Here is a 19,422-nt window from a genome sequence, read left to right on the forward strand (position 1 = left end):
GATCAATACATCTTGATTGCATGTTTGATCAATTTCAGATTGAAGTTGGTAGAATTCTTCTATTTCATCCTCACTGGCTTTAGTGGTTGGTGCATGAATTTGAATAATAGTGATATTAACTGGGCTTCCCTGTTGTTGTTAGTGCTGTGGAGTTGGTCCCGACCCAATGTGACCCTGTATAGGGTTTCTGAGGAGTAGCTGGTGTGATAGAACAACCAACCTTGCAGTTCAAACGGCTTTGCAGTCTGGCACATTATCCTATCACAGACAGCATTGTACCTCATGACTGATCTACATACGTTCTTTTTGACAATGAATGCAACACCATTCCTCTTCAGTTTGTCATTTCCGGCATAGTAAACCATGTTGTCACCAGATTCTAAATGGCAATACCAGTCCATTTCAGCTCACTAATGCCTAAGATTACTGATGTTTATGCATTCTATTTCATATTTGACAACTTCCAGTTTTCCCAGATTCATAACTTCATACATTCCATGCTCGATTTTCAGTTGATGTTTACAGCTCTTTCTCTTCATTTTGATTTTTGCCCCACCAGCAAGTGAAGGTCCTGTGGGCCTTTCTCTCACGGGCTTTACTCCATTTGCATCATCACGATCAACTCTGCTTTGAGGAGGCAGCTCTTCCCCAGTCGCATTTTGAGTGCCATCTAACCTGAGGGGCTCATTTTCTGGCACTATTATCTGACAGTTTTTCTCTGCTATTCATAAGATTTTCAGTGAATAAATATTCAGAAGCAGTTCGTCACTCCTTCTTCCTAGTCTGTCTTTGTCTGGAAGCTCATCTGAAACCTGTCCACCATGGGTGACCCTGCTGGTATTTAAAATACCGGTGACATAGCTTTCAGAATCATAACAACTCTCAAGCCACCAGAGTACGACAAACTGGCAGACGAGTCGTGGAATACTACTGTTGGTACTAGAATGAAACAATAAGCAGAGTACTCTGTTCTCAAGGAATTTATATTCTGGCTTCTTGTCTTGAAAGTTTGAAAATTGCAAGGAGTGCCTATTAATATTATTGTTTAATTAAATTAAATGTTATTGTCATCGGAGTTATGGTGTTGGAGGAGAATATTGAAAGTGCCATGGGCTGCCAAAAGAACAAACATCTGTGTTGGAAGAAGTGCAACCAGAGTGCTCCTTGGAGGCCAGAATGGCCAAGCTTGATATTTCATATTGTCAGGCGGGACCAGTCACTGGAGAGGGATATCATGTTTGGTAAGGTAGAGGGTCAGAGAAAAAGAGGAAGACCCCCCAGTGAGATGGACTGACAAAGTGGTAGCATCAGTGGGCTCAAGCATAACAGAAGTTGGCCCAGGACCAGGCAGTGTTTCGTTCTGTTGTGCATAGGGTTGCTATGAGTCGATACTGACTCGATTCCTATCCAGAGTTGTATCCTGTGTCTTCAGATGCCCATTGAGCATTCTCACTGGATATCAGTATAGTCAAAGGTGAACTGAATTCCTGCACTGAAAGTCACCATCTCTTACTGGGTTTTCTTTATCCAGTGATCTCACCATTATGTACTCATTTATCCAACTAGCTACCTGCAATTTGCCCTGTATTCAGAACTTCTCTTTATCCACATCCAATCAGTCGCTAAACCCATTGATTTTCTCTCTTAAATATCCTTCGTGGAATTGCCATTGGCCGCATCCAACAAGTGGCTATACTCCGAGACCCCCACGGAGAGATTAAACCAGAGTAGGGGCGACAGGAAATTAGAAAAAAATAAAGACACAAAATGAAAATAGTAAAGTTGGTCCCAGATGGGACACATGACTCTGATGGAGATACTGTGACACAAACCAAGTGCAGCAAGTTTATTATATACACCGCTCAAGGGGAGATGTTTGAGGGAAGGTAAGGAATGCAGGAACATCTTGTGCTGAAAGTGCATGCAGTAAGCAGAACTTTATCAGAAAAACTAACTTGTAGTAGCTATCCGGAACACAGATTGGAGCAGCTAAACGTTTGTGCAGACTGAGCTAAAAGTCATGGCTGTCTGTGTACAAGGACCTGCTTTGCAGATTCCTTTTCCCTTGAGCCCGTTTTGCAGACTCAAGGGGCAGCTAAGCCTGGGTGCAGTCTGATGTCATTAGCCACAGCTGGTAAGGAGCACCTTTGGTGGTCCACAATTAAGGTCATCATGCTTTGCGACAACCAAGAGGTCAGCTGTGTAACCCTCGGTTTAACTGTTCCCAGGCCGTAGACCGTCGGCTCAGTTGCTCCCAACAGCCATTTCCAGATTTTCACTGCCTTAATTTATACCCTTAGAACTGCTGACTTGAACTATTGAAAACACCCTTTTCCTGATTGCCTACCCCTGATCTTTTTATCCTAACTTCCATGATTTTCTTAAAAGACATTATCCTGTTTGTGCCATTTTCCTGCATAACATCCTTGGCTTCATAGCATCAACACCTTTAAAGCGACATATTAGATACTTCATGATCTAACCCACCCTTTATCTCCCACCATACTCCTGTGTTTTGTCCACCTTACGCTAGTAGTTTTCCAGTAGTATACCTTAGGACAAGTCCTTCCATCAGTCTGCTATTGTGAAATTGAAATCCCACATTTTCCTTTTTTTTTTAAATACAGGATTTAGTACTCCCTTAGCACATAGTTGATTCCTGTTTTCCCTAAATATTTCATTCTTTCTTCTTCCTTGGTGCATAGCATATCACACTGTATTTACTTTTTCATATATTTCTCTAATGGAGATTTCAAGTAGCTTTCTATATACTTAAAAGACTTGAACTTAGCCAAATTCATCCTTATTTTGGGAATATGGGAATTTGGAGCATTTCAAAATTTGAACATTCCTTTAGTGCTTTTCATCAATCAACTTGTATTAAACTGAATGTAGATTTATGTCTTTTGTTCTGTGGAGGGAGGAACTGCTTTAGATTTCTTCAATTTTTGGTTATTTTGCCTTTTCAACAAATTTTCTTTTTCATTTTCCTCTAAAATCTTAAGAAGTTTGTAGGTTAAAATACTCATTTTGAGCAGTCATGAATATTCATGCTTCTAATGGTATATATGTAAGTATTTACCCTAAAGACCATTTCTTTGGAGTAACTTAAAATAAAGATGTCTATGTTTATCTATAAACAATGCTATATACAATTTGTTTGCTTTCTAGGGTTCAGCTGCACGAATGGATCATGAAACAGCCAGTGTTTTGAGTTCTAGTAGCACACACTCTGCTCCTCGAAGGCTCACTAGTCATCTGGGAACCAAGGTAACAGAAGTTTACAATCAAGGTTGCTAATACTATACTTTACTAAAACATTCTTCATACCCATTCTAAATTCAACTAGAAGATAATTCTACTGTTACAGAAATGACATCTTTTTTCCACAAAGATTCATTAAAAAAAAAGGGAAAACAAATACATAAAATTGACAGGTTAGCTCATTTTTTTTTTACATTTCCAACCTTATCAACCATTTCTCTACAAGTATCCTAAGGTCCACCTAAACAGGAATACTTGCTGTTTCCTGAACATTCCCTAAGGTTTTCTTCCTCTGTGCCTTGCTTTGGTGACACACACCTGTACTTTCTACTCCACCACACAATGGCTGTCAGAGTCCTTGTCAGCCTTCAGAACTCTTCTTGAGCTTTTCTTCTTTGCAAAACACTTTCTTATCCTCAGCCCCTTACCCTTTGTGTGCTATTTATCTACTCCTTTTGACTTGAAACCCTTTTTGAGAACAGGGAGTTTTATTAAAATCTTTCAATACGTGCTGGCACATATGAGTGTTTAATAATTTGTTGAAATGGCTGAAAAAAGTGTGTTGATATTGAATGTTATCAGATACTGATAAATGAGCACTTCTAGAATATTATAGCAATTAGCAGGACTTAAGAATAGTATGTTTGAAAATAAATTATTTTATTATAGTTTTAAAGCTGGAAATGTTTAATATTATACAAGGGGGCTTCAATAAGTTCATAAAAGAATTCCATTATCTTTTTTTCTTTTAAATAATAATTTTTTTTCTTCCTCCCTATGGATTGCCTTTTACATCTTATTTTTAACAGCTCAACAAAACAAAAATATTTGATGTACACATACAAAAACAAAAAATATGTATTCATTTAAATGTCCTAAGGGCATATTCTGCAAGCCCTTCGGCACACAGCTTTACTCAGTCCATGGGCCTAGAGCCCTCAATTGCTCTGTCTTTCCATGTCACCATCTCTGCCACTATCTCTGCTGTTGACACTTTTCTAGGTAGGAATCGTACACTCCACTCATGCTCTTTCTTCTTAATGGTCTTGGGATCAGTCTGCTCCTGAAATGAAAGATTAACTACTCCCCCTTTTAGTTATAGATGTACTTCAACTACAGTTGTGATAATCACAGTTAATCCTGCTAACAATTACAGTTGAATCATAAAATCCTATCACCGTCATCCCCATCCCTTTTCACCAGATTCATCAGAAGAAAAGGGAAACTAATCATTAGGGATTCTACCTTATCCCCTTCTTTCTGAAACTAAACACACTCATGAAAACTTGTAAGCCAGCTACTTCGTGCCTTTATAGCTCCCCATTTTTGATAGCCAATGTCTAAATTGCTGTCCCTGTCAACCCAGTTCACTGAAGAAACTAGCTTGTTCCTTCATATGAAGAATCTTTCCATTTTGGTTGAAACTTTGAACAACTACATCCATAAGCAAAGGTTCAGTTCATCAAATTGTGGCAATTTATACTTGCTCCCAATATCAAGCATCTATCTTTATATGGTAAAGTTCTGGTCAGCTAGCCAACCAAGCTAAGTCAAATGGTAATAACTGCAAGTTTGGGAGTTCTTACACACCTCCCCTCACTAAAGACCAGCTGGCCGCTTTGCTTTCAGCTCTAGTCCCCAGGAGATAGGTCAGTACCCATGGACTTGGGAGTTCACACACCTTTTAAACTTTAAACCAGTCAACCCTTCCTCTTCCTTCTCTCTTCTGAAGGCCAAAGGGTGTCAAGGAACATGACCAAACTCAGCCCATGTCTTTATTGCTGCATTTCCCCCACTTCGACTCACAAATAGATCAAGATGGTCACCAGTGAGCATACTAGACTCCTCACAGGTTCCCTTTGAGTTTCAGTTTTATAAGGGGATTTTCCCTGATGGGCTGACTTTCCTTGCCTTGATGCCTCCAAAGCGAACAGCTTCCTTAATATTCTAACAACCAACCATCTGTTTGTTTTTGTTTTTCTGCTGGTTTTCTTTCAATAAGCATCTTCTATTATCCAAGCCATTCTGAGTGGGTCTGTATGTGTTTTCAAGTGGAAATGCCTTACCTTAGAAGATTCTGGGTGGGGCTCAGAATTTCACCTAAGGCCCCATCCACCACAAAGGCTTAACAAGAAGCTTATTTCCCTGGGCAAATTCAAATTCCCCTTTTAGTTAATCCAATATATTGTAGGCTGAAGATAGGTTTACAAGCTTTCTGTAATCATAACTCCCAATATGTACTTCTGTCACACTTAAATATCTTTATTACAGTAGTAGACAAAACCAACATCCACAAAACAGTCACGTGCCTAAACATTCCCCCCCCTTTACCCATTTATACTATGTCTTGACCCCTGTCTCACAGAACAGTGTTGTTCCAAAGTTGTGTATAAATCACTATTTACCTCTGTCACCTTTAGCCCAGGCATACCTCCCTAAGTCTTCTGCTGTCTTCATTGGTCACCTGCAACTCTCCCTCTTCTTGTGTATTGCCCTCCCTGTCACCCAAACTAACATGTGTCTACCCCCTAACCAGTGAATTACTGTCCCCTCTCTCCCACCCCTAGTAACCATCAAAAAATGTTTCTTTTGGTAATTTCCAGTATCTGTTAGTTCCATTTTTTTCAGTGAACTTTTTTAAAGCCCCCTTGTACTGACTAAAATGAAATTCTAACATTAAACAATGTAGTTTTCAGTAAAATCTAGATAATTCTGTTGTTTTCAGAACACTCTCTATAATCTTTATTTCATGTAACACAGTGTTGTAACACTGTAGGATAAGCACTGGACTGCTAACCGCAAGGTCAGTGGTTCAAGCCCACCGGTCACTCCTTGGGAATCCTAAACAGAGTCATTGTGAGTCAGAAATGACTCGATGGCTCTTAGGTAAAACATTACTGAAATAACTCTTGTTGATTTAAGAAGTGAGATTTGGAGTACTCAGTGATGCTGTCAATATAAGACTTTATCCTTTTGATAACTCACAGCTACTTCATGGGATTTTTTATATGCTAGGAACTGTGCTAGGAATTTTGTGTACATTTTCTCTAAGCCTCTCAAAAACTCTGTGAGGTATTCTTATCTCTCCCTTATCAAATGAGAAAACAGAAGCAAAAAGGGTTCAAATAGCTATTATGTAATTAAACTAGCATTCAACCCCAGATTTATCCAACATCAATATGTAGTTTTTACTATAAAGAAAATCTCTAATCTTCAACAGCATTGTTGTATGGAAACTAGCAACTAGATTATCATCTCTTTTTGAAGTGATTGGAGTCCTGGTGGCACTGTAGTTAAGCTCTTGGCTACCAAAAAAAGGTCAGTGGTAAGAATTACCAGCAGCTCTGTGGAGGCAGATGTGCAGTCTGCTTCCATAAAGACCACAGCTTTGTAAACATAATGGGGCACCTCTGCTCAGTCCTGTAGGACCACTAAGAATTGCAATTGACTTGACTGCTGCGGGTTTCATTTTTAGTGTGGCTTGAAGTGGTTTATGCATGTACTGCTCTATACATGTATTGTCATTTAATCTTCACAGAAATGAACCAACCTATTAGGTAATTCCACTATTTTATAACATAAAATTGATGCTCAGAAAAATCAAATAACTTACCATTGTCACAGAGCTAGCGAGTGGTGGAATTCAGGTCTGGTGAAAGTCCATTTTTCTGTCGTCTTATACTCCTTCCTAAAATTTTCATATGTATAAGTATATAAAAGAAACAGTGTTTCAGACCTCAACTGGGTAACTTTGGGCATTGTAGGATGTTTAGCAGCATCCCTAGCCTCTACCATATAGATGCCAGTAAGAACCCTTGGTTGTTATGTCAGCCAAGAGTGTCTGTAGATGTTACCAAATGTGTTGTCAGAGCAACATCACCCTCAGTTGAAAACCACTAATTTGTAGAAATGATGAATTATCCTTTATATGTTTAAACTGTACTAGAGCTTTGAAATGAGGCTGACCACAATCCACAGTAACTAGTAGCTGCTTCCTGTTTTCAATCTGCTTCTAAGTAAATCTTTAATTGAATATGTATCGTGGCTTTGTCAGACTCTATATATAACCATAGCATTTGTTTTTTGATGGCAAACATTTTTATATAGACGAGTATAAATTTAACAACATTTTAATTATAATTTGTTGAGAATTAATGATTGCTAAGAACTAGTATTTAGTCAATAATAACCGTTGGAAAGGAGCTTTCTGTTTAATGATAATTGTTGCTGTTAAGTGCCGTCAAGTCAGTTCCGACCCATAGCGACCCTGTATAGGGTGTCTGAGGAACGGCTGGTAAGCCTGAACCACCGACCTTACAGTTCAAACGGGCTTTTTAGTTCAGCACATTAACCTGCAGCGCCACATCAACTATTGATAATAGTTGTAGATTAAAGAAGTAAAATAAAATTGTATGTTGTATAAAAAACTTAGATAAAGTACATTCCTCACTCTGTGTGTGTGTTTGTGTGAAACCATTTGAATTTCACTAGTCAGTGTTTATAACCATTGGATGATGACCACCAACTTGATCTAGACAAACAGCAATTTCAGTATGCAAAAACCTGCTTTCCCTTTAACCATTGTATATTATCACTGTACTGTTTACTCACATAAATGACTATAATTACATGGATTTTGAAGTAACACTCATTGTTTCATCTTGGAAAGGTGGGGTGATTTTTTGTTTTTGTGTTTCTTAATGAGTTACAATAAGTATCCCATTCATCACTTCATTGGTATTGGCTTTTAGATATTAAAGTCATAATTTTGTTTCTAAACTCATTTGGCCCACAGGTGGAAATGGTGTATTCATTGTTGTCAATGCTTGGTACTCATGATAAGGATGATATGTCACGAACTTTGCTAGCTATGTCTAGCTCCCAAGACAGCTGTATATCCATGCGACAGTCTGGATGTCTTCCTCTCCTCATCCAGCTTTTACATGGCAATGACAAAGACTCTGTATTGTTGGGAAATTCCCGGGGCAGTAAAGAGGCTCGGGCCAGGGCCAGTGCAGCACTCCACAACATCATTCACTCACAGCCTGATGACAAGAGAGGCAGGCGTGAAATCCGAGTCCTTCATCTTTTGGAACAGATACGAGCTTACTGTGAAACCTGTTGGGAGTGGCAGGAAGCCCATGAACAAGGCATGGACCAGGACAAAAACCCAAGTATGTTTTCTATAGTGTACATCATAGTGCATGTTACAAAGCAAATGTAAAATCTTTAGAAGACTTTGCTATTAGCGTCTTGTCATAAGTGGTGGTGGCTGTGTGCCGTGGAGTCGGTTCCGACTCATAGTGACCCTGCATAGGGTTTCCAAGTAAATGGGGTAAATTCATACTAGCTATCTTTCCTGCCATTTGGAGTTTAAAGTTAAGGCTCAGTTCCCTTAGAAAAATTTAGTAAAGAAAAATGTTGTAGGCTCCACTAAGCAACCAGGAAAGGGATGAAAATCAAGAGTGGCTTCTGAAACCATAGCATAATAGAGCTAGAAAGAATTTGAGCAATTATGTTGCCTATCTCCTTCATTTTTTAGATGAAGAAGGTCATAAAATGACTATACATAATAGTTGCTAGATTATAGTGACCAAACCATAACACTGTGTACTTATATATCACTCTGCTTAGTTGACACAAAACTGCATTATATCTGCTATATTATTTGATCTTCAAAATAGCCTTATTAAGTAAGGAAGAAAGATTTTATCATTTCCATTTTACAGATGAAGAAACTGAGGCTCAGAGAGGCTAAAAGATTTGTTCATGAGCTCACAGTTAGTACGTGGTGGAGCCAGGAACAGTGGCCAGATTCCTCAGCTTAGGGCTTTACTTACTGCAACATTCCTGCTCCAGTTGCTGGGCCCCAGTTTATGGGGATGCTAAACCACCCAGCTCTTTAATCAGGGAAAAAAACCTTGCCCACCAGCCCCTCTCCCTCAGGAGCAGGAGAACTGAGACCCTGGGGAGCATAACTTACATCATTCCTGTAATGAACAGCCAAAAGCAGTAAGTATGTAAGGTAAGGCTTTCCTTTCACCTGACAAGAATGTGGCCATTCTAATTGAATACCTTAAATCTAAAAGTGGATTTAATTAACATTTTTCATTATTTTACCTTGAAATCTCATTGGCATTCTAGGGGGAATTCAAAGATAAATAGAAACACAACACAAGGCCAACCTGTTGACTTAAGGGGTGTTGGTGCCAATATGGTTTATGAAGCAATCATATAAATGTCTGTTATAAGTTTAGATATAAGGACTAATTTATTTACAATCTAAAAATTTTCAAAAAGAAAGCAGAGATGTATAATCCTTGGTGATGGAGAAATTTACAGATGTCCTAACGATGAGAACTTTTAAGATACTTCATTGAGAGGAGGACACTGCCCTTCTGGATTTTTGTCTATCCACAATTATATAATGATCCTCAATTTTGTACTCTTTCTTTTTCTTTTTTTTTTCCTTTTGAAACTTACTGTGATTTGAGTGAAGATTTACATAGCACATCATCAGTTTCTTGTTAAGTGTCATTCAGCGCATTGACCTGCAGCACCATACCAGGACTCCAGTATCATCAGTTTAGTATTCAACAAATCATATGCTTTGTTTCATCTCAAAGATTGCAATCTCCTCCATTTCCCACTTCCTGTGATTCTTTCTTCCATTCCACCCTCTTTCCCATCCCTTCTGAACTTTTTTTTTAGATCAGTGTTGCCCCTTTGCTCTTGAATGATTGACCATTCCATAGTAAGCATACCTTACTAATATTGTTGTTCCCCCTCCCCCCCCCAATATACTTCTCTGCTGCCTGACTGAAAATTAGGCCACAAGGGTGAATTCAGTTCCAGAACTAAAAGGTGGCCAAGGGCCATAATCTGGGGTTCCTCCAGTCTCTTTCTGACCAGTAAGCCATGTCTTCTGTATATTCTTGAGTTTTATTTTACCTTTTCTCCCATTCTATCCTGGACTTTCTAATGTGATCCTTTTCAGAGCAGTTGGTAGTAGCTGGGACATTTTGTATTCTTGATGCCAGTTCTCAAGTAGTAAGCAGCATAAATTCATATTACTACTGAACATAAACTTTTTTTTTTTTTTACTTCAAATATGAGTTTTGAAGCCTTGTGTATGGTATCATATGTGGAGATACCTTTTGTTAGACACCTTTTTCTTTAAATTTTGCTATTTATATCTTCTTATACAGTAAACTTCTGGTATGGCTCTGTAGGGTCAGCTCTGAACTGCAAACCACACAGTCAATGGTTCAAACCCACCAGCTGCTCCTTGGAAACCCTATACAGGGTCGCTTTGAGTCAAAACCGTCTCAATGACACTTAACAGCAACAACAAATACAGCAAACTGCCTCTATTAGGTATTATGTTTGTACATAGCCATGTGCTGTTGAGCCACTTAGGACAGCAGTGTAAATAGCAAGTGTAAGCTAAGTTTTATACCAGTGTTTTTTATTCACTCAGTCAACATAAAATTTAAATATTAGTTGTTTAAGTCAGAGCATATTCTAACAAACTTGATCAAGGGCAGATGAATACTAAAAACGTTATAGAACCAAGAAAAAGCCCTATTTTCTGTTCTATGTTTTGTAATATTTATTCATTCATTCAACAAATATGTGCTGATCCTTTAAATTACTGTATGTTAGGGGCATATTAGTCACCCCTGTATCTTTTTAAGTATATTATCATAATTGCTTTTGAGAACAAGGCATTATGATATGGGTAAATTTTATTTTTCAGTGCCAGCTCCTGTTGAGCATCAGATCTGTCCTGCTGTGTGTGTGCTAATGAAACTTTCATTTGATGAAGAGCACAGGCATGCAATGAATGAACTCGGTAAGATAAAAATGTTTCTTAATGTCATAAAAGAATACTGGTTGGTTTTTAAATCATGGTGGCAAGTCTTTAAAATAAATATAAGAGTCTTAATCATTGATGAACAGGGATATAAGGTTACTATTATTACTAGTTGCTTTCCCCTTGTAGCAGATGATACCTTACTTTTAAGAGGAGAAAGAATCCTAAATCACAGTAATGCTACCCTGTTATAAACTAAATTGGACTTCTCAAAGTCTTTGCCAAAGATTGAAAACATTATATGGGCCATTCCTTGTCCCTATTGCCAAGATAGACCCTCTCTGACAGTTGACAGGGAAATGTAAGAGCACCTTCGTTTTTTGCAGAATTTAGTAGCTTCTGATTAACACCTAGAGGACTTTTTATTAAGATTATCTTATTAAGTTATATCTTCATGGTTATTACTACTTTACTGGATTTTCATGATGGTATAACATGATAACTTTGAAAGTAGTTAATATAGAAAAATATTATGAGCAGTTTAAATTAGAAACATTCCATTAGTACTGAAAGGATTACTCTTAGGTACATGTCTGTCACACACTCAAAACCTTATATAACTTCCATTTATGCACCTCATTTTTCATGTAATGACTTTAGTTTGATTTCTCGGTTCATTTTGCACATGTGGCATTTGTAAATTGCATCATGCTGAGCCATCTCATATGAACTGGATCTCTCTAGTCATGCCGCAGACAAGAAGCATACACTGCATTTCCATCTTTGCGTAACTGTGCCCTTGCTTTTTGTGCTGTTTATGTGACATTTTGCACTCCAGTCCCACTTGATATTCCTACCACTTCATCATTGTCATTCAGAGAACCTAAACAGCCAACAACGAGTGTTGTCTCCTTCAGAGTCATCACTTTGGGATTTCAGGCCTGCCCTACAGCCATCTTTTTCTTCCCACAGGCCAAAACAGTTGCCCATCTGATTCTTTTTCCTCCCAGTCCTTCTGTGGAACAGAGTATAATCTTAAAAGTTTTCCCTTCCTCAGTATGATCCCACCATTTCTGAAAAGTTGTTATTTTGGTTTTGTTTTTTTAATGATAGTAATAATGGGAATGGGAGGGCTTAAAAGTAATAAACAGGAAAATTAATCCAATTTTAAGACACTACCAAAGTTTTTGCATAATGTCCCTGTGTTCCAATGGAATGTAGACTAGGACTGACACAATAATCATCTGGATTTGAAAGTAAAACCTAGACTCAGTATTTGTTCCTCTTCCTTCTTCAGGTAGGAAGGCTACCCGGGGCATTTCATCACAGGAGCTAGGGCAGGGGCTTTCAGGTGAGGAGCAGGCTGGGGCCTATGGGGGTGTGAATGCTGGGGACATAGACAAGGGGAATTAACTTCTCACTCCTAGCCTCCAAATTTGGACTGGGACAAAGGGAGGATCAAGGTTTGCATATTGGGGGGATAATAGCATATGACAGTACAAGGTATCTGGCAGCAAGAGATAAGGAGGAAAGAAGTCCCTTTCCAAAGGGTAAAGGGAAATTCCTAAGCTTCCTTAGCTGGGATTGTCATTTGTACATATGTGAGGGGTCTTCAAACAGTTTGTGGAAAAATGGAATCAGAAAGATAATGGAATTTTTTTTCACAAACTCTGAAACCCCCTCATATATGAAGATTATATAACTGTCAGAGTCTCTTCAGTTTACACCTATTAGTATTGGAGCTTTTCAACTGTAATATCAATGACCTATATTTATTAATTCCCAACTCTACCCTGGAAACTGTGCTAGGTACTAGATATAAAAATGATTAAGATACAGTTCTGGCTTTCAAGGAACTCATGGTGATTCTGCATTGTTGTTGCAAAGTGCCATTGAGTCAGTTCTGACACATAACGACCCTGTATAGGGTTTCCAAGGAGCACCTGTTGAGCTTGAACCACTGACCTTGCGGTTCAGACTAACTGTGCAGTCCAGCACGCTAACCCACAGCGCCACACCAGGACTCCACATTCTGCATTAGTGTTTCCTAAACCAGATCATAACAATCACCAGAGGCACTTGTCAAAGCATATCATTTCTCTGGCTCTGCACCAGGCTTAGTAAAGCAGGATCTCCAAGAGAGGGTCCTGGGAATCATGTTTATTGAGTGACACAAGTGATTCTTAAGATCAGGAAATTTTGTGAAACACTAACCAATAGAATATTGATGTTGGGCCCCTAATAAGTTATTTTAGAACAAGGCAATTCATGCTAATAGTACTCTTTAAACCAAGTGAAACAAAAATAAGAAAACTTTTTAACATTAGGTTTCATCTCTTTATCTTTTTTAGTAAGATACTAAATTAAGTGTGCTGTTGAATGTCCCTTGAGGAAGTTGGTTCTCTACTTTTCATAAGGCTATGGATGCCATATTAAATAACACTTTGGTCCATCTACATCATTATTTTCTAACGTAGACACATAAAAATATAGAAGGACATATTCATTGTCTTTGGGTTATCTGGAAACAACCTAATTATTTTTAGGATAACTTATTTTTAAACCTATTATATTTTTATGAATCCATTTCTAGTTTTAACCTATGAATTATATTCTCTGCCTGATAATTCACTTAAATCTTATTTGCCCAAAATCTTAAAGGGCTTTCCCTTTTATCTATGTTATATAAAATTTTATTGAATGTTCTTTTTTTTCTTTAACCATGTTCTTCATAATCTTGTAGACATCCACCATATTCTTGTGTAATCTTTGTTTTCCAAGTCAAGTCTAAAAGTTTTTACTTATTCAAACAGTAGTAGTCAGCTCTTTGATCATTTAATGCCTTCTTGAAACCTGTTTAGATGCATCTTAAAGTATTCCTAGTCTTGCTATACCCGGCATGCAAAGATTTTATGCAGGTACAAAACACAGAATGTTTTGTTTTTATATGATACTCTGCTTTATAATGTTTGGCATTTTGGTAGTTTCATTAGATCTCATCAGTACAGTAACTCTACAGAGACTCCCAGGAAAATTTCCTGAATAAGATTCTCAGTTCTTTCATTGGCTTTTTTCTCTTTCACCCAGCTGTTAAATGATTAGATTCCTTTAAACTCTGCTTTAGACTCTCTCCTCTCTGTTTCTCTCTCTCTTTCCCTAGGCAATATCATCAACTCTTAGGCTTTAGTTAAAGTATTTTTCAAATCCTGTCCTAAATTTTAGAAATCAAACTGCTTTCCTGACATCTTTACTCAGATGATTCTTCAAACACTTCTAATTCAACGGTCACAAGCTGATTTCCTCGCTCCCATCCTCAAATCTATATCATCTAGGGTTTCTTTTCTCAGAAAAGTGGCCAACTAATCAACCCAGTTGCTCAAACCAGAATTTTGGAAGTCAGCCCTGATTCCATATTTATCCACTACATCTGATATCAGAGTACCATAGTTCTGCTTCTTAAAATATATCTAAATCACTATCCTTCTTTTCATCTTCAGTCCAAGCCACTATCGCCCTTCCTATTATGCTTTACGTATCTTACTTGGCTGGCCATTTTGAAGCATATTCTGTTTTATACATTGCAATCATACTAGCCTGTTTAGAGTGACATGTCATTATTTCTTCCCTTGCCGAAAATCCTTAATGTGGCACATAAGGTCTTACATGATCTGCCCCCTGCCCATTTCTGTAGCCTTGTTTTGTGGTCTTCTCCTTCTTGTTGTTAAGTGCTGTCGAGTCAATTCCGCCTCATAGCAACCCTGTATAGAGTTTCCAAGGAACAGCTGGTGAGTTTGAACCACCAGCCTCACAGTTCAAACTGACCTTGCAGTCTAGTGCACTATCACACAGTATTGCTATACAAATACTTTGCTTGGGGCCCTTGCCCCACTCCCTTTAAATACTCATTTATTCCTGTGTTTTTTTCCTTATCCCTCAAACTGGGGCAAGTTCCCCTGTTATCTCGACAATCTGTCACATTTAAATTTGTTCTTTTTGTTCTAATTTGTAGGTTCTTTAAAGACTGTGACTAAATCTTATTCATGGACTATATATAGATCGGTGGATGGATGAATATCTTCTAAAATATGACTTGAATTTTTCTTAAAAATTAATTTTCACTTGTCTACATTCAAACTGTGCTCCTCGGAAATCCTATACAGGGTCGCTGTGGGTTGGAACCGACTCGACGGCACTTAACAACAACAACATTCAAACTGTGTCATTTTTGCTAGTTAGATAACCTTCCAAAAGTCTTCCTATAGTTAAATCCCATGGCCAAGAACCCTTTCCCCAAAGTGGAACACTGTCTCATTTACAAACTTGCTGGTTGCTCTGCATACTGACCCTTCTAGATCATTTATTATTATTACATGTATAGGTTCTCTTTTAGATTAATGACCTGACTGTTTAAACTACCAGAGTCTAAAAATTTCCTGTTTTATTTATATTCATTCTCCTTTTTTATTTTCTGTCTAAGCCACTTCTCTGTGACAAAACAATATCCCCATTTCCACAATGATTCGGTAGTTTTAATAACCTCCATATGCATTTTTCTTTTTGTTCATGCCATCATTTTGCTTTGCCTTCCTCCCCACGCCCACCCCTTTATGTCTTTCCTTTTCCTTTCCCTTTAGTTTTCTTCTTACCTTTTTAGTATTGACCACTGTGCGCACAGGTGAACATATCAAGTGTTATCAGGGTGTAAGATTGACAGAAAATACAAAAGCATAATACAGTTCGCATTTTATATGAGTGACTATCAAAGAAGTAAGAAATTTTTTAAATAAATCATTTTATAAAGCTTAGTAATAAGTTGGATAGGTCTTTTTCTTAAAAAAAAGAAAAAGAATTTTGCTTTGCTTTATGCACAGTTTCACTTAAAAGTTCCATTGTTCCTAAAGGTAATTCTTTGGCAGATAAAAACTATTAAGATCACTGTGTGTGATAATGATGAGCATAAAGTTTTAGTAGTTAAAGTAGGTGGTTGTTTTTGTTTATTTTCAGGAAGAACTAAGTTCACCTTAGAAAAAATAACCTCTTTTGTTGGCAAGTTACAGTGTATGGAGGGTGGAGAGTTTCAGGCAGAAAATGGAATAGTTGTCAGTTTTACTTCATAATATACAAAAATCCTTCATAATAATTTGTGTGGCTTTTAATTCTAAAGGCACATTTAAACCATATATTCTCATTCTTTGAGGATTTTTTGTTTTTATTCCTGATACTTGTTACCACCTTGGTACCAGTTTGTTTTACTTTAGATTTCCTGTTTTTCTCTTGCCCTTTTTAAACTAGGGGGACTACAGGCCATTGCAGAATTATTGCAAGTGGACTGTGAAATGTATGGGCTTACTAATGACCACTACAGTATTACATTAAGACGATATGCTGGAATGGCTTTGACAAACCTAACTTTTGGAGATGTAGCCAATAAGGTATGTTCTTTATAAAATCCAGTTCTTAAAATATCTCAGGTATGAGTTAATTTCTTATAAAGTACTTTTCTGATTTCCTGTCTGTCCTTCTCTCTATTAAGTACTAACAAAAACCTGTACTTCACATCACACTGCATAGCCCTACTCATTCAGTTATCTTTTAATACCTAAACAAAAGCCAAAACACAATTACAGAAGGAACACAGTAGTGAATTTGTCTTATGTAATTGTATTAAAAACATTGTTGTTAGGAATGAGAGCAAAAGCTGGAAAATCCTGCCTACCAAGCAAGTATTCCACACACCTGGCTCCATACAAATTAGAGGCCTTACTTTAAAAACCTTTGCTTGTCATTCTTATCATTTGTTCGCTTTATTTTCCAATTTGGCAAGGGAAGACCAGCTAGCAAAGGCTTGAGAGAGGGTATTTGTCTTTCATATATGTGACCTGGTTCTATGTATCTTTTATGGGTAAAATATTAGTTATGATTAAATGAAATAATTAAAACTAGGTTTGAAGTAATAATAAAGAACAGCTTCCAGTTGTCTCTGTGGTGATCCTCTGCTCTGTATTTAATTTCACAGGCAACTTTGTGCTCTATGAAAGGCTGCATGAGAGCGCTGGTGGCTCAACTGAAATCTGAAAGTGAAGACTTGCAGCAGGTACTACTTAGAATTTCAATTGTTTTCCTATCCATTAGCAAGTTATTGTTCTGATTTAGACTAATTTAATCTATGACTCATTATTTAGTATAACATGTATAAATTATGGTTACATTAACGCCAGAATAAAGGAAAATACTTAGATTGTAGGAATTCATTTGCTTCACATTAACATTTAAGGTAAAATTCTTTATTAATAGATTTCTACTCTTACCTCTAGGCTAAAGTACTAAGAAAAGGAACTAATATGAATCATTTTATGTATCCATTGTTCTAAAATTGATTAACTTACAGGTTATTGCAAGTGTTTTAAGAAACTTGTCCTGGCGAGCAGATGTAAATAGTAAAAAGACATTGCGTGAAGTTGGAAGTGTGAAAGCATTGATGGAATGTGCATTGGAAGTTAAAAAGGTACCTTTGAAAACATTTAGTACTGTGATACGGATTTTATGTTTCTCTACTTTTTTTCTGCCCTCTTCCACCCATGAGATTCCCTAATGGCCTACCTGCTCATCTCACTAGCCCTTAGTCTTTGAGTAGTCCAAACCCCTGAAATATTAAGATGGAAACGATTGTGCAGTGTGGCTTAGTCTAAATCAGAGGTTAGCAGTCTCAGCACTATTGCCATTTCTGTGTTGTGGGAGCTAAAGTGTGCATTGCAGCATCCCTGGCCTGTAACCATTAGGTCCCTCTGCCCCTGCAAGTTGTGTTGATCAAAAATATCTCCGGGTATTACCAAATACTCCCCAAGAGGAACTGGGACATAGAATCATCCCCAGTTGAGAATTGCTTGCATATTATGTCTACTCATTCCACATTTCAATCCCCCAAAGACCTAAAATTTTGATGGCTAGTTAACAAAAAATAATCAGACTCAAGGATGAGGGAATCCCCAAATAATAATTTGTGTACAGAAGGAATATCTCTAGGAGGAATAATCTACTTCAGAAACTGAACTAATTTTAAAAAAATAAACTTGAAATCTAAAAGGGACCAAAAAAAGTCTGTTTAACTAGTCTGGACTTTTTTCACCTTAACAGTCCTCCTGGAGTTCTAGTATGGCACTGTAGGATAAACACTGCACTGTTTACCACAAGGTCAGTGGTTCAAACCAACCACCTGCTCCTTGGAAACTTTCTAATGGGTTGCTGTGAGTCAAAACCAACTCGATGGCACTCAGCAACAGTAGTCCTCCTGACCCCACAGCCTATGGTTTTTCTTCGAAATTTGTCAGAGAAATCAAGGATTTTGTTTTTGTTTGCCTACTTATTGGTGCATTTTGACAAATTACAAGTGTAAAACCCAAGAATATCAACTAGAAATTACTGTGAATAAGAAATGTATTCAACAGTGGCTAGTTTTAATCCCGCCCCTCCATACACAGAGTAGACAGGGATGGGCAACTTGAACATTGGCTATGCAAAGTGGGGTGGGGGGGGAGCTACAGAGGCAAGAAGTGACTGGCTTACACGCTTTCAAGAGGGAACCTAGATCCAGAGGGTGTGGAGGAAGGTAGATTCTCCACTGAGTAGTATCCAATATGTCTAGGCAGGACTGATGAAAGGACATGTGGATAGGTCTCTTTTGGTACAATAGTGAATAATTGTTATCAGTACTGATTGTGAGGGTTGGAAATGTAAAGGTAGACGTTTTGTAGCAAGGATTGACTTTGCAGTCTAGGAGCAGAGGTCCCTGGGATCATCAAGGAGGAAGAGCAGAGAGTGGAACCCTACCGAGAGAGGCAGTGACGCCAGAGATAGAGGCAGAGACAATGACGTGGAGAGATGGAGCAGCTGGGGACTTTAGACCCAGAGAGGGAAGTGGCTGTGTGCTGACGACCAGGGGCAGGCTTGCAGGGTATATCCTTTGATTGGTTGATGATGCATGGAGGGGATTGTAACTAATGTTCTCCCATATAAACTATCACAGAATTGACAATAAAACATTTTTTTAAAATGTGACTAGTTTTAAAGAGAATTTTCAAATATACTTAAAGCTTCCATAAAGATAACTTTACGCCATTGCTAAATGGGCAGAAGATTTAAACTGACATTTCAGTGAAGAAGATAGGTTGTTGGTAAGTGCTGTCGAGTCGGTTCAAACTCACATTGACCCTGTATAGGGTTTCCAAGGAGCAACTGGTGAGTTTGAATCAGCAGCCTTGCAGTTAACAGTACATTGCTTATCCTGCAGCATCACACCTGGATTCTAAAGATGCATAAGAGGCCAGTAAGTATATGCTAAAAGC

The 19,422-nt window shown here is 37.9% G+C and overlaps 1 protein-coding gene across 2 annotated transcripts in view; it reads left to right on the forward strand.

Moving 5' to 3' along the window:
- APC (adenomatous polyposis coli) overlaps positions 1-19,422 on the forward strand; it is a 219,452-nt gene that overhangs the window by 165,842 nt on the left and 34,188 nt on the right. For both annotated transcript variants that reach the window (XM_006875511.1, XM_006875510.1), the window contains 6 exons: positions 3,172-3,270; positions 8,060-8,438; positions 11,024-11,119; positions 16,373-16,512; positions 17,097-17,174; positions 17,469-17,585. In XM_006875511.1, the coding sequence (XP_006875573.1) occupies positions 3,172-3,270; positions 8,060-8,438; positions 11,024-11,119; positions 16,373-16,512; positions 17,097-17,174; positions 17,469-17,585 (909 nt within the window). The remainder of the gene's footprint in view (positions 1-3,171; positions 3,271-8,059; positions 8,439-11,023; positions 11,120-16,372; positions 16,513-17,096; positions 17,175-17,468; positions 17,586-19,422) is intronic.

This window comes from Chrysochloris asiatica, unplaced genomic scaffold (assembly GCF_000296735.1).
Source record: "Chrysochloris asiatica unplaced genomic scaffold, ChrAsi1.0 scaffold00330, whole genome shotgun sequence".
NCBI lineage: Eukaryota > Metazoa > Chordata > Mammalia > Afrosoricida > Chrysochloridae > Chrysochloris > Chrysochloris asiatica.